The following is a 14,703-nucleotide window of genomic DNA, read 5'->3' as shown; positions in this document are numbered from 1 at the left end:
TGACAGCCCTTTTGTACTCGTGGAGGCATAGATAAGGCAGCATAGCAACATTATACAAACAAATAAGGCATATGTATATTCCTGCTGCATTCAAAATCAATAGGAATTGTGAACATAACCCAGTACAACACTAATAAGTTGCCATTGTAGGACAACACCTTTACTTCTATTTAATAAAACTACAGTGAGATAAATGAGGCATTCTTTTATAATGTCAGTTTGGTTATTTTGAAATAATGACAAGAGACATAATGTAATTGGAGAGAGTCCATACCTCTCTTCCACCACTCCCTTTGTATGAGGCTTTACCTTGGGTCACATCCAAGATTTCTGATGATTTTGAAACCCACAACGAGAGAGATTATACCAGTATATAAAAGTTTATTAAAAAGTGAAATGGATTTGATTTCCACATGTGTTTATTATGTGGTTTCATTAGTAATGCCAGCTGATTCTTAATGTTCCTAATAAAACTGCTATGTAACCATTTCCCAATATAGCTGTCTCCATAAAGAGCAATACATGCTGCAAGTAATCGGAATAATGGCTGAAAAAGTCTACAAAAAACAGATTAGCTAAAATCAAAGGAACTGTTGAAGAAGAAAACTTTGGCAAATGACTGAGTGGCTTAAAAACATAAAACAAACAGTACCTCACCTTACCGATCTCCTGATGCTTCTTTTTTAATGCCAGGTGTCTAATGGTCTATATTTCCTGCTCGTATCTTGACACAAAGGAAATGTCAAGAAATGCCTGCTCAGCCAATCACTGGCCACAGTGGTGACATGATTAAGTGGGCATTTCTTGTATGTCAAGATGGAGCCAGAGACCATCGGGGACTGAGGGAGTGCCAAAAAGGCACAGTGTGGGATTAGTGGGTATTAATTATTATTATTTTTTTACCCTCTCTGAGCTCAAGTCAAAGCTTTGTCAAAAAGGTATCTCTGCTAGACAACCCATTTAACACAGAATTATGTAAATGTACTGTACATAATTTGCATATAAGAAAAACACGGATTAGGCTCACGAGCTGAGACAATTTCATACGCCTGCTGCAATGACCAGGATCGAAGATAACTCCAATCCTGGTCGTTTAACTCCTCAGATGCCACAGTCAATATCAGCCACTGCATCTAAAAAGTTAATCAGAGGAAGGGGGATCCAGCTGTCCACCGTTCGGACCCTCTGCAACAAAATTGTGAAGTTCCAATCAGTTGCTATGTCAGCTAAGGCATTGTAAAGCCTCCCAGACAGACAAAGGCAAATTGCCAGTTAAAGCTCTGCCTGCGGAAGGGATTAATAGGAAGCTAATAAATATCCCATAGACCGCAATAGTAAACCTTAAGTAGTTCCTAAGCTGACTAGTCAAAAATAAAAAAAATACAAATTGACAATTTGCAGTTTTTTTGTTATTTCGTGCCCCAAAAAATTTGAATAAAGAGTGATAAAAAAGTTGTTTGTACCCCAAAATGGTATCAAGAAAAACTATAGCTCACCACACAAGAAACAAGCCCTCACACAGCTCTGTAGACGAAAATATAAAAAGGTTATGGGTGTCAAAACGGCGATGCTAAGAAAATACTTTTTTTTTTAAGTAGTAAAATATAATAAAACTGTATACATTTGGTATCACAGTAAGCTCCTCATATCATAGTGAACACTGTAAAGACACCTTTCAATATAAATATGGAAAAATTAAATGGTCCCATTAAAAATCCAACTTTTCTTGCAAGTTCTGTATGCAGAAAAGTAAAAAAAAAAAGTTTTAAAAGACAAGAAGGAAAAAACAAAAACACAAAATGAAAATTGGCCTTGTTCTTAAGGGGTTAGTATTACTATTTTCTCATAGTTTCTATGTTAAATATTTAGTCAGAGGTAATTGGAAAAGGGAGCCAGTAGTGTTTTGTAAGACTGGTTGCCAAACTCTGAAGTGGGTCAGAAGCTGGAGTCTGTTCATTGCATTTGTCCGGGAACTAGACAGTACTGTACAGAATTTTTTGTTATTGAACCACTTCATTTTTTTTATTTTAGTTTTTTCTCCCTTCCTTCAAAGAGCCATAAAGTTTTTACTCTTTGTGGTTACCAGTTGTGTTTTTAATAGCATCATTTCATTTACCACATCCTGTAATGAAAAATGGGAAAAAATCTTTGTGGAATGAAATTGATGAAACACAATTCCTCCATGGTTTTTTGGGGCTTCTTTTTACGGCATTCATTAAAAAATAAAAACCTTTGGAAAAAAAAGTTTTTATTTGCATCACCATAGAGAGCTCTGTGAGGGCTTGTTTTTTGCAAGGCAAGTTGTAGCTCTTATTGGTACATCCAACAGTTTTATTCCAATTGTTTAAGGAGCAAAGTGACCAGACTGTCCATTCCGATTTAGATTTTTTCATCTGCCATAGTGTTTGCAACACAGGATAAATACCATTATATCCATCTAAAGAAAAACGCAGTTGGCACTGCCTAGTGTGGTCAATGTCCAACAGGATTCACACCTGCACTGTTTTCATGCAATAGTTCGGTGGTGTTCTGCTAAAGAGACGTATAATCAAATAATTGAAATAAGAATGAATAGCGGCAATCACCATCAACTTTCTTTTAGCAGCTTTATTGTCAGTAAAATCACGGTAGATGCGGGGCACCGCCCAGATAAATCAGGCAACAGCCGTTTCATGCTAACCTGCGCTTTGTCAAAGCTGACGGTGAGTGCCGCTATTCATTCTTCTTTCAATCATTTAAATACCATTATAGTTTAATAGTTTGGACATTTTCAGATACAATGAAACCAATTACCATATGTTTATTTTTTATTGTTTATTTTACACGTAAAATTGGTAAAGTGATTTGAATATATTTAAAAAATCTTTTTACTTATTTAACAGTACACTAGACCTTACTAGTGTACTATTGCAGTCTATGGGAATGCTCTGTATTTCATATTAAACCCTGTCTCCGGCACGGCTTAACAGGCAGTTTGCTAAAGCAGGACTGCAAGCCTGCACAAGGCCCCAAGCTGCCTTAGCAACCAATCGAGTCCTACACTTTCACTTCATCTGACTAACCTCTGATGCCACGGGTACTACTCAACTTTAATTTGTTCATTAAACAGGATTAAAATTTCAATGAGAAGAGGAGAGATGAGGACTGCAGACAAAGCCATAAGACAAGCTCTCTGTTAAATGTATCATAGTTCTGTAGTTTGTTATGTACTATGAAACACTGAAGATGCATAAGCCAAAGTAAAAAAATTATTATAGAAAAGGTGTTGGCCCTAAATATATCTAAATAATAAAAAAAACAATGGCTTAAAGGGTGTATGTAGCCTATAAATGCTTACATTTTGGCTCTCTGCAGCTGCCACTATAAGGAGCTTAGGAACTTACTGCATAATTTTTATGGACAACGGTTGTGGATCCACTGTGACAACCAACCGGTCTGACTTTAAGTTATTCCTGAGGGCATTGTCCTGGTGGGCCCCTGATGTGCACCCTTTAAATCCTATACAGGGATCCGGTCTCCACTGCAAGTGAGCCACCAAGGCACTACCTTCTGGAATAGTCACAGTGTAGTTGGCAGCTGACTCACGGGGTCAGAGACACCGTTGCAAAGCACCAAGGGATCAGGCAGTATTCATAGTCAGAGGTCAGGACTGGCAGGGTTCATGTGAATCCATGAAAAAAATTCCAAAGGTCAAGTCAGGCAACACATAATCAGAACAGTGAACAGGCATGGGTCAGGACAGGTGGAAAAAGGTCAGGCTCCGGGAATCATGCAGAAGTCGGTACACTGGCAAACAAATGGATTATAGTTCTCTACAAGCTCTACCAGGCTAGAGAGACCTTAGAGCAAGGTTGCTCAGGCTAGGACTAAATGATACACCCCAGAATGTATAGTCCAGGCTCATTGGAAATAGGAGAGAGCCTTGCTGCAGAACACAAAAAAAGAGAAAGTCAACCCCTTAAGCGCTGGAACTGAGATGATCAACTATATCTCAAATGACCTCACAGTACATGTCAACGTTTATTATTTTAGCGAACTAATTGATGGTCCAATTGGACCTAAATACGTCTTTGGATCATGTACTGTTTTTTCCAAAATTAAAACGTTACTTTTATTTCTTTATTTTTAAAACACAGTTTTCATAACTTATCACTATCTATACATAGACACTACATAGACTGATTAAAACTATCAGTGGTGCGGGCAGCTCTATTTTATTATCTGTCACTTATAGTTCACAACTATTGTTTCTTGCCACATTTAGTTATGGCCTGTATTTGCTTGTAACACTTATCTGTTGTCGCCTGCACAGCTATATAAAACCTGCACTATCCCCTGAATATGTTGGTTAGCCAGAGAAACATGTAGGGATGCAGGGTGTATGAGTGTTAATTCTTAGGCAGTGGTAGTGAGGGAGCTCCCTAAACAGGAGTAAATGTACAGCTATATAGCGATATAGGTGATAAGAGAATGTAGCAAAAATGCAAATATAGGGGAGAAGTAATAGTGGTAACCAATAGCAGCTGCACAAAAACAGTGACAATACTGATTAACAATAAAGAGCAGTCTGGACCACTGATCCTCCATATAGTGGCAGTGAGGGAATCTCACCAGAGGAGTGAATATATAGCTGTGCAGGCGACAACAGATAAGTGTTACAAGCAAATATAGTTGTGAACTATAAGTGACAGATAATAAAATAGAGCTGCCCGCACCACTGATAGTTTTAATCAGTCTATGTAGTGTCTATGTATAGATAGTGATAAGTTATGAAAACTGTGTTTTAAAAATAAATAAATAAAAGTAACTTTTTAATTTTGGGAAAAACAGTACATGATCCAAAGACGTATTTAGGTCCAATTGGACCATCAATTAGTTTGCCTGAACTGAGATGAGGTACAATGAGGAATAGGCCTAATTCACACAGGAAACCAACATCTAGATGCAAGAGGCAGCGGTGGCCATGAACCGCAATTGGAGAAATTTTTTATATTATTGAGTTCAATGTATAAATGGTATACAGAAAGCTCCCTCTAGTGGTGGTTACAGAGAGAGCTGCAATTTATCATTTAACTCTATGTCCTATGGATTTTGAGCTCTGCATCAAAAATTTGAGCTCTGACCCCTATAAAGATATATTAAGGAATTAATGAGCGCAAGATTTTGGATATGATTGGAGTAGTATTTCAATGAAAGTGATTATTAGAACTTTACCTGAGCACCACGGATTGAAGAGTAGAATGAAATCTCCTAAGTAGTAAGATTTGGTATTTCCTCTGTAGATGCCCTCTAAGTTCATACTGTATCGCCCAATAGAAGCTTTTACAGAGGTGCAAATGGTCAGTGTTAATGGATTGATCGAGTCACCCTCCACCTCAGCACTCCATGTATTGTCCCGCAGCCTTGTCACTGGGAATTGTATCAGGGTCCCCGCTTGTTGAGATGGGTATGGACCTGGCAGTAGAGCCAAGAAGAAAGAGTGATTAAAAAATATGTAATGCAACAACTATAATGTCAGTTTTTTTACCCTGTAACATCTTCAGTTCGTTATATGTAGTAGTAGTGATTTTCAAATTTTATGTAAATGAAGCATAAAGTTTTGCAATTTTTTATATACTTTATGTATATTTATTTCCATTTTCAAGATCAGTACTTGCTGCCAGTCAGTGAGGCTTACATCTATGTCCTAGTCTATTCCTGCATGGATAGGTCAGATCACTGTAGGCCCAACTACAATGGTCGGTCCACCACTCTTCTATGGGACTAATGGAGAACTGTCTACATCACTCCAATAGAATTGACTGAAACGGTGGACAGACATATGCACTACCGCTTTATTCAGATAGGAACCCCCTTTCTTGGGATTGCAACTTAAGGTGACCCAGCAGTCTGACCCCCATTGATTCCATTGATTGATGATAAATTATTTAATGGGATAACCCCTTTTAGAGGACTTCATACTAAATCTTGGGATGTGGTTTGCTGCTGTCTCTCTACTTACCTGTTTGGGCTGTAAGCCTCAAGCTGTCAAACTTTTCCTCGCTTCCTCTCTTGTAAAAGTGCAATGTGATGCTAAAGAGTTGTCCTCTGCGAAGAAAAAGCTCCTTGCCCCGTATACCCTGGGTCCTGTGCTCTTGATCATTTTTGAGTTTGTTGGCATCGATCCTAGAGATTTCTGGTGCTGTGAAAAATAAGGTGTATCAGCTAAGCTTCTGATGGAGATAATTGTACATAGGCAGGTGTGTGGCAAAGGAATTTGGTAAGTATATACCTGCAGAATCTAAAGGAGGGAAGAATGTTAATTGACTAGAAGAAAATGGTGCTTAATTCAATCACTATTTAACCACTGGTTTACACAAAAATATGCATATAAAATGCAAATAATAAAGGGCTCACTTAGTGTGTCATCCTCTTGATATATTTCTATCCATCTGTAGATATAACAGCATAGACTTCCCATGCTCCTACTTGTGAATAGACAGAGTCCATAGCGTGTGCTCTGCAGCTTCTACTGATTGTAATTAGTGATGAGCGGCAAGAGCAATATTCAAATTCGCGATATTTCGCGAATATTTTGTAGAATATTCGTTATATATTCCTGAATTCGAGAAATCGAGATTATATTCTTGATTGCGAAAAAATCGCCAATGTAATATTAGCGTAATGCGCGCAAAATACCGGCGTGGGTCACTTATGCTACATTTTTCAAGCTGGTATAGGTTTCCTGAGACTGGAGAAAATGGTTGGCAAGGCAGAACATTAGAATAGCTTTATATGCAGATAGAGTGCTCCAATATGTTTGCGCTTGCGAATTTTCGGCAATATCAGTTACACTATAGATTATTCTAACCTGCACTGACTATCTCTCCCCTAACTATCTGAATTATATATATAAGTTAACTGTCTAATGTATATACAACAAAGCACAGAGCACAGCATAACTGCCATAAACTTTAGACAATAGCTGCTGGGGAGGTAGGCAACTTTTCTATTGGTTGCTAGGGATGTTGCTAAGCAGTGACAAAGCCTTCTCATTGGACCACAAGCTAGAAGAAAGGAGGGATGATCACCTGATGTGAACTGTGTTAATAAAAAACAAAAAACAAATGAATATTCATCATTATAAATATATAGCACTATATTCTAAATATTTGCGAATTCTCGAAGTGCCGATATTCGCGCTAAAAATTTGCTTCTCGAATATTCGTGCTCAACACTAATTGTAATATAAATATGAAATTGAGAAAGCTTGGAGAGTTTTACAGTTCATTAATAGTCTGCAGCATAGACTTGGGAAGAACATGTTCTGAAGAAGGATATTATAAAGGCATCATCACACTAGGTAAATCTTTCAAAATATTATTTTGTATATGTAATGGGAGGTACATTTGAAGAAACTAGTTGGCTGAGATTTGTGGCTTGATGCCAGCAAAACCTATCATCACTTACATATTTTAGATTTGGTTTCTGAATCTTTAATGCAAGATATTTCTAATTTCTTGGAAACTTTGGGGGTTATTTATCACAGACTGGCATTGTTCCCCTGTGGTGCCGGAAGATGCTCCAGCAGTCCATGCGCCTAGACTGAAATCTATGGCAGCTTAGAGCTCCTGTAGATTTCAGTCTTCTTTTAGGCCAGAAAATAAAAATAAGAAAATAAAGATAAACCATCAGAGATAGCTGACTGTGCTCATATAGACTATGACTGGAGCAAAAGCACACATGCTCCACTACCTCTCCACTCAAACTTAGGTCATGGGATCCTATTCTCTTAATTGATGGCATTTAAGCAGTGGGATGTTCAGTCTTGGTACCTACCCTTTAAAGGGATTTTGGCAGAGCAGAAAGTCTCTAAGAAAAATAAGCTTCTAATCTCATAAACTCACCCCTACCACCTAGTACATGGTCAGTCATTCACTGGAATGGCTGGCATATAATACCACATTAGAGCTTCAGCAGGATGCCTACTAAAAATGGATAATGGAAGGCGGCACTCAAATATGTTGCAAAATCAGGTGATTGACTAATATCTACACAGGTTTTTAGTCCTGCTGAATGGATTTTAGAATATGTATTCCCACTGATGAGTATTGATTAATCATATTTCTAACCTGTATGTAATTTATGTCATGTGGTTGAGTTTGCTTCACATATTGCTTATTCATGCTAGAATTCAAGAACAATAATAGTGTGGTCAATTTTCTAACCCAGCAATTAACAGAAATTGCTTCTGCAATTGTTCTGAGCATATAACTAAGGGCATCAAGGGCACCGACTTACTCTGCAGTGCTAGGTCCTCTTCTACACGAGCTGCCATGTCCACTAAACAAGCTAATGCTGTCCTCCTGTTGCTCCCTAGTCCCATTAATGCGGTGACTGATGCAACATGACATCGACACATCCTGCTGATGCTGCCAATGCAGCAATGTACACTTGCCCGCAGTGAGACATTAATACAGGTACTGGCATCCAGATATGCCAATGGTTTACTGGTCAGGTGGCAACCAAAATTTCCTCCTTTTTCCATATTCTCATCTGTCATGCTACTCTGAGACTGTGCTAATAATGTACAAATATTGCTGGGGTCCTATGGCTTATGCTAAGTAAGCACAATGTCGCTTGGAGACTGCCCTGGACACCTAGGCTATGGTTAATGATATCACCATATGCAGCCAAGTATTGAAAGCTGCCAGTGAATAGTGATGAGCGGCATAGGCAATATTCGAATTTGCGCTATTTTGCGAATTTTTGGCCAAATATTCGCCATAAATTAGCAAATTCGAGAATTCGTGATCTCCAGTCATTGTTTACTTGATTGAGAAAATCGTCAATGTAATATATTTGCGATAATTTCGCGATTAGGATATTCAAAACTATTGGCGAATACGAATATATAGAGCTATATTCTAAATATTCGCAAATTATCGAAGTGGCCATATTTGCGATTAAAATTTGTGATTCAAATATTCGCGCTCAACACTACCAGTGAAATGGAAGTAATATTGCATTCCTTGAGTCTCCTCATCTGCATGAGATGGAAATGGGGACCTGATATCCTTTCCTATCATCCATCCCCTGAGTGGTTATATTTATTAGTATCTGTTCATGTTTTTTTTAGTTTTACAAAATAGCAAAAAAAATTAAAATAAGCCAGCAGAACAAAACTGTATGGGTTGTCATTTAATTTACTATTTTAGATCTTTGAATAAGTTGTGCTAATTGATAGTACAGTGGTCCCTCAAGTTACAATATTAATTGGTTCCGGGAAAACCATTTTATGTTGAAACCATTGTAAGTTGAGTAATCAGTTCCAAAGCCCCAATATGTCATTCAAGAGAAAATGAAGATTTAAGAAAAATAAGCAGATAACTAAGACAGAATAAAAAAGTCAGGAATAGCTGCTAACTAGCAACTAATACACATATTTTACCAGAGAAGTGGCCTTGATTGGTTGGATCTGAGTCTGAGACATTGTATGTTGAGTTTAGTTTCAACTTACGATGGGTCAGGAAAGACCATTGTATGTTGAAAATATTGTATGCTGAGGCCATTGTATCTTGAGGGATCACTGTATTTGTTCTCATTGCCCAACATGCTATAGATTAAACATTCATTATCCTACAGACTACTCAGCACCACATGCCTACATATTTGACACTTATTTAAACTTGTAGGAAGCTACTGTTGATTCTGTCATCATTACAGCTGTCAATACCAAGATAAAACTATATAAGTTCCTTTTATTGCTTAAATAGGTTTTCTGAGACTTAAATACTGATGATCTATCCTCTAGATAGGTCATCAGTATGTGATTGTGGGAGTCAGACATCCGGAACCCCTGCTGATCAGCTGTTTGAGAAGACAGCAGCACTCGCAGTAGCGCAGAGGCCTTCCCGCAGCTTTCCCTAGGCCATGTGGTATCATGTTTATCGGTCACATTGCCTAGGTGCAGCTCAGCCCCATAGAAGTGAATGCTGAACAGCTGCTATTAAATGTATGGCATTGTACTTGGTGAGCACGGAGAAGACCATGACGGTCACAGGAGCACCAGTGCCTTCTCAAACAACTGATCGGATAGGTCATCAGTATTTAAATCTCGTAAGAACCCTTTTAATTTTGGAAAAGCAAATGCTGGCACAGATCACAAGAATTCAAAATGGATTTTGGAGAACCGTAAGAGAATAAGGGCAACATCTTGTTTTATCCTTTATTGCAGGGATGGCCAACCTGCGGCCCTCTGTATAATTATAATATATAATGGCCCCTCTGTATAATATATAATGGCCCCCTGTATAATTATTATATATAATGGCCCCTCTGTATAATATATAATGGTCCCCTTGTATAATTATAATATATAATGGCCCCTCTGTATAATATATAATGGCCCCCTGTATAATTATTATATATAATGGCCCCTCTGTATAATATATAATGGTCCCCTTGTATAATTATAATATATAATGGCCCTCTTTATAATACATAATGGCCCCTCTGTATAATATATATAATATATAATGGCCCCTGATTATAATATATATTGGCCCCTCTGTATAATATGTAATGGCTCAATTCTTTCCCCCACCTCCATAGTTCCCCCAGTATGGCCCCTATTACTTACATAAAAAAAAAAAAAATACTCACCTCTCTTCATCGCCTCTTGTAGCCTTTGCTCGGGCGTCCCGACACAGGCGGTCAGGAACACATCACCGTGCCCTCCTGTGACACGTCATCATGTCATCTCGTGAGACCCGGCGCAGGAGGTCACGATTAGAGATGGCCTTGCGGTTCGCCCGGCGGTCGTTTTGCCGTGAACTTCGCCTGTTCGCGATTCGCCGAACATGAGAACATATGGAGAAATTCGCGACCCGCCATATTCTTTTACATTGTGAAGAACTTTGACCCATGCCACATCCATCAGGTGGTACAGGACAGCCAATTGAGACGTTTCAGCACATGGACATACCCCCTACCTTATAAATAAACCCGATCTGGCCGCCATTTTACATTCAGTCTTTTGCCAGTGTAGAGAGAGGTTGCTGTGTGGAGCAGGGACAGGCTGTTAGGGACACTAAACGCTAGCTAATAGGGCCACAAAAGTGCTTTTAAGCAGCAGTATAGGTGTGCTATCGATAGGTGTGATACACAGAGGGGTGCGATATACTTATAATATACTTTTATAATGAGTCAAAAACACATAGATCTATATAGTGATCACCTGGAAGTCAGGGGCCCAGGGGCTAGGGGCTTACTAGGGCCATTTTTATATAGGGTAAGGTTCCGGGCGGGGTCACTCTTATCAGGGCGGGTGGTCTGTGGTTAGGCTATCAGGGCCAGAATAGCACCCCCCTGTAGGGCAATATCAGGGACAGTTCTTTGCCCACCCTGTCCTTCAATACCACATCATCATCTAGCCCAGGGGTGGATGTTTTTTGCTTTCCCTCCTGGATTCATGGATGTGCACTGGAACCCCCCGGATTGTGGTAGGACATATGGTTTCTGATTTGGTGCCGCCGAGCGCTTGTTATTGCCTACCACAATGAGGGTGATGAAAGCCTATCCCCTCCATTCTGCTTCATAAGCATATGTGTCCATGACACACAATTAAAGGACACCCACCTTAACTTTAATAATTTTTTCCATTCACATGTCCGCAAAATGGGTCCGCATCCGTTCCACAATTTTGCGGAACTGGTGCAGACCCATTCATTTTCAATGGGGCCGGAATGTGCTGTCCGCATCCGCGGATCCGCACTTCCGCATCTGTGCTTCCGTTTCCGCAAAAAAATAGATCATGTCCTATTCTTGTCCGCAATTGCAGAGAAGATTAGGCATTTTCTATTACACGAAAATTATATTGCCGATATTTCGCATTGAAAACAAAAATTTATGGAGATCGCAAATTCGAATAATACATCTGGAATGTCACTGTTCGTGTTGTGGGACTATTTGTGCACTTCTAGTAATTATTTCTTGGCTGCAAATATGAGCTGAAGGTTTTTCAGGTTCGCCTGCCATTAAAATGAATGGGACCCGCCGCGAACTTGCAGTTCGTGAACATTTGATTGCGTTCGCGCGATTGCGTTCGCGAACCGCCCCGGCTGATGTTCGTCCATCACTAATCACGATGATGTAATCACGATCTCCTGCGCTATTCTACTGGTTCATAGGCTTCAGGCCTGGCCGGAAGCTTATGAGGCAGAATGGAGGGGATGGGAGCCATAGGCTTTCATCATCCTCATTATACTGCCTGCTGCCTGGCGCCCCCTACAATTTGGCGTCCGGGCCAACGGCTCCCCTGCTCTCCCACGCTACGCCAGACTACAGCAGGGCATGGTGGGAATTGTAGTTTTACAAAATCTGGAGACCCGCAGATTGGCCTTCCCTGCTTTATTGAAAGAAGCTCCTTAAAGGAGTATGTCCATGACACACAATTAGAGGACACCCACCTTCAGGGAGAACGAGGGTCCTGTTTCCCCCATGGAGCAGAAGAAGCCAATCTAGTCTCTTCTTTAGAAACAGGTGAGTTTTAAGAACCTCATTCTCCCAAAAGCTGGATATATTACACAGCATACTGTATATGCAAACCCAGGGACAGGACCAAACAAAATAGCTAATACGTATGTTAAAAACTATATACAAGAAGAAGTGTATTTCCCCTTTAAGTAATGTTCTAATTGTAGGTAGACTGCTCAGTGCACACAAAAAAATACATAAAATAAAAAATCGCAAATTCAAAAATGTTGAAATTCTGTAATCTGTGCAAATAAAATGTATCTATAGTAAGCAATGTGCATATCCCATTCACATGAATCTAGAATAAACCTCCTAATATTAAAATATATTGTAAATCTCTCCAATTACTTTGACAAAAAGTCATCTTACCAGTTTGACAGAAATGTGTATGAATATTCTCCAATGGCTTGATAGAAAGAATGTAAAATGACATTTCTATCCACAAATTATTTCTATAAGTAAAGGTAAAGATACTTACGGTAAGCCATAGCGAGCAGCTTCTGCTGCCTGGTCTCTGCTTCTTATGTACTGCACCGACAGATGTATTACCCTGGGATGAATCAACTCTTTAACATTGCTGAACTTCTAACCCAGACTGCCTCCTCCTACTGTAAGTGTCCCTGCCCAAATCCGTCTGAGTATCTAAATTATGGGAAGCTAACACATAAACTTGAATAGTATAGCACATTGTGTCTGACAACTACTGGCATTGCTATAAGCTCCAGAAATGTGGTCATTGTTTGCAAAGCTCCCAACCTGAGAAGAGGAATGTGCTGAATTTGAGCACTTCATTTCATCTAGTCTTTTAAGCATTTGAAGGAATCAGCATCAGTGCTAAGTCGCGGTCATAGGCATATAGCGTAACCACCACTGGGACCTTTCTATGTCATAAAATCCTTCCAGTGGTATCATGCTACTAAATTGTCAGAGTTTAGCTCATTGTCCCTCTGTTCTTGGTTCTTTTATGTCTGCATCACCTCTTGCTCCTCATCTGTACACGTTTCAGTTTCTTTTTATCCTGTTTTTTGATCAAAGAACCCCCTAAAGGAACTTTTAATTTCCCAGTTGTAGCAGATGTGAGAGCTGCATTCACCTCCTCTGTATGGGCGCAGCGTCCCACTACGTGTGTGTGGGCACTGCTTAAAAGCACTTTCTACCTTGTCAACAGTACTAGGCTGTAATGTATGATTTTGTGTGTATGTATCTGCAAAATCCCTGTTACCAGGCAGATTAGGTGAAATGTATACATCCCACCACTAGATGGGGATAAAGTTCAGGTCATATATATATATACCTAGGTCAGGCCTAGTGAGGCAGATGGGAGTTGAATAGAGTGGGACCAGAGTTCAGTGTGGAGATCAGTAAGTAGACTGATACTGACAGAGTGAAAAGGTGCAGATCCAGGACTTCAGCTCTGAAGGAAAGTTTTAGTCCAGCAAGGGATAAAAGGACAGACTTATATACATCCAAAGGATAAAAGCCACAAAACAGGCATAAAGGACCTTTGGGATATTCAGGTGAAGGATACCATAGCCTCCGGCAACCTCACCAAAATTGCACTGATATTGAGGATAACCCACTGCTCAAAACTAGAAACCTGAAAAGCCTAGAAACAGTGGATTTGCAGAATTAATTCTGTACCATCAAAAAACTGCAATTTTGTACTGCTGCAACCAAAGAGATCAAAAGTAAAAGTTGTGAGTTGCATTTCACCACTGTCTACCTCATTATTACCACTACTGGTTGTACCACCATTAACGGTACTGGCGTCACGACAAAAACCATCAAGGGACTCAGCCGCAACAAGCACCCTAAGCACCCCTAACATCAAGGGCACCTCAACCACCATCTTGGCTGATGCTTCCCTACCACAGAGCGTGCCCCGGAGGATTTCGCGCTGTCCACCTCAACACTGTGCTGCCAGCCCAGGGAGGCTTTCTGCTAACCGTGTGTAAACTGATGAACTGTGTGTTATATTATTTGGCCCCTCATCGGTCCACCGTGCACCTCACGTGTTGCCCCTGCGACTGGCTGGCTGCATGGGGACTGTGATCAAACGTCTCCATGGAGAATCATTGTTTCATTGTTGCTCCCTGTTTATACAACATTCTCTACTGTCCAGAAATGATCTTGATTTTGAGTGCCACATCTACAGTGCTTTCACCAGACGAATGATCATTTGCTTGT

The 14,703-nt window shown here is 39.8% G+C and overlaps 1 protein-coding gene across 1 annotated transcript in view; it reads right to left on the bottom strand.

The window, feature by feature from the left end:
- Positions 1-13,149, bottom strand: part of LOC121004150 (protein-glutamine gamma-glutamyltransferase 5-like) — a 43,231-nt gene extending 30,082 nt beyond the window's left edge. The window contains exons 1-3 of the mRNA XM_040436287.1: positions 12,995-13,149; positions 6,002-6,181; positions 5,215-5,454 (exon numbers count right to left, since the gene is read on the bottom strand). Coding sequence (XP_040292221.1) covers positions 5,215-5,454; positions 6,002-6,181; positions 12,995-13,004 — 430 coding nt within the window. The 5' untranslated portion in view covers positions 13,005-13,149. The remainder of the gene's footprint in view (positions 1-5,214; positions 5,455-6,001; positions 6,182-12,994) is intronic.
- Between the last annotated feature and the right edge of the window lie 1,554 nt (positions 13,150-14,703).

Source organism: Bufo bufo, chromosome 6, assembly GCF_905171765.1.
Source record: "Bufo bufo chromosome 6, aBufBuf1.1, whole genome shotgun sequence".
Classification (NCBI taxonomy): Eukaryota; Metazoa; Chordata; class Amphibia; order Anura; family Bufonidae; genus Bufo; species Bufo bufo.
Note: the sequence above shows the minus strand (reverse complement) of the source record. Positions and strands in the feature narration are given on the sequence as shown.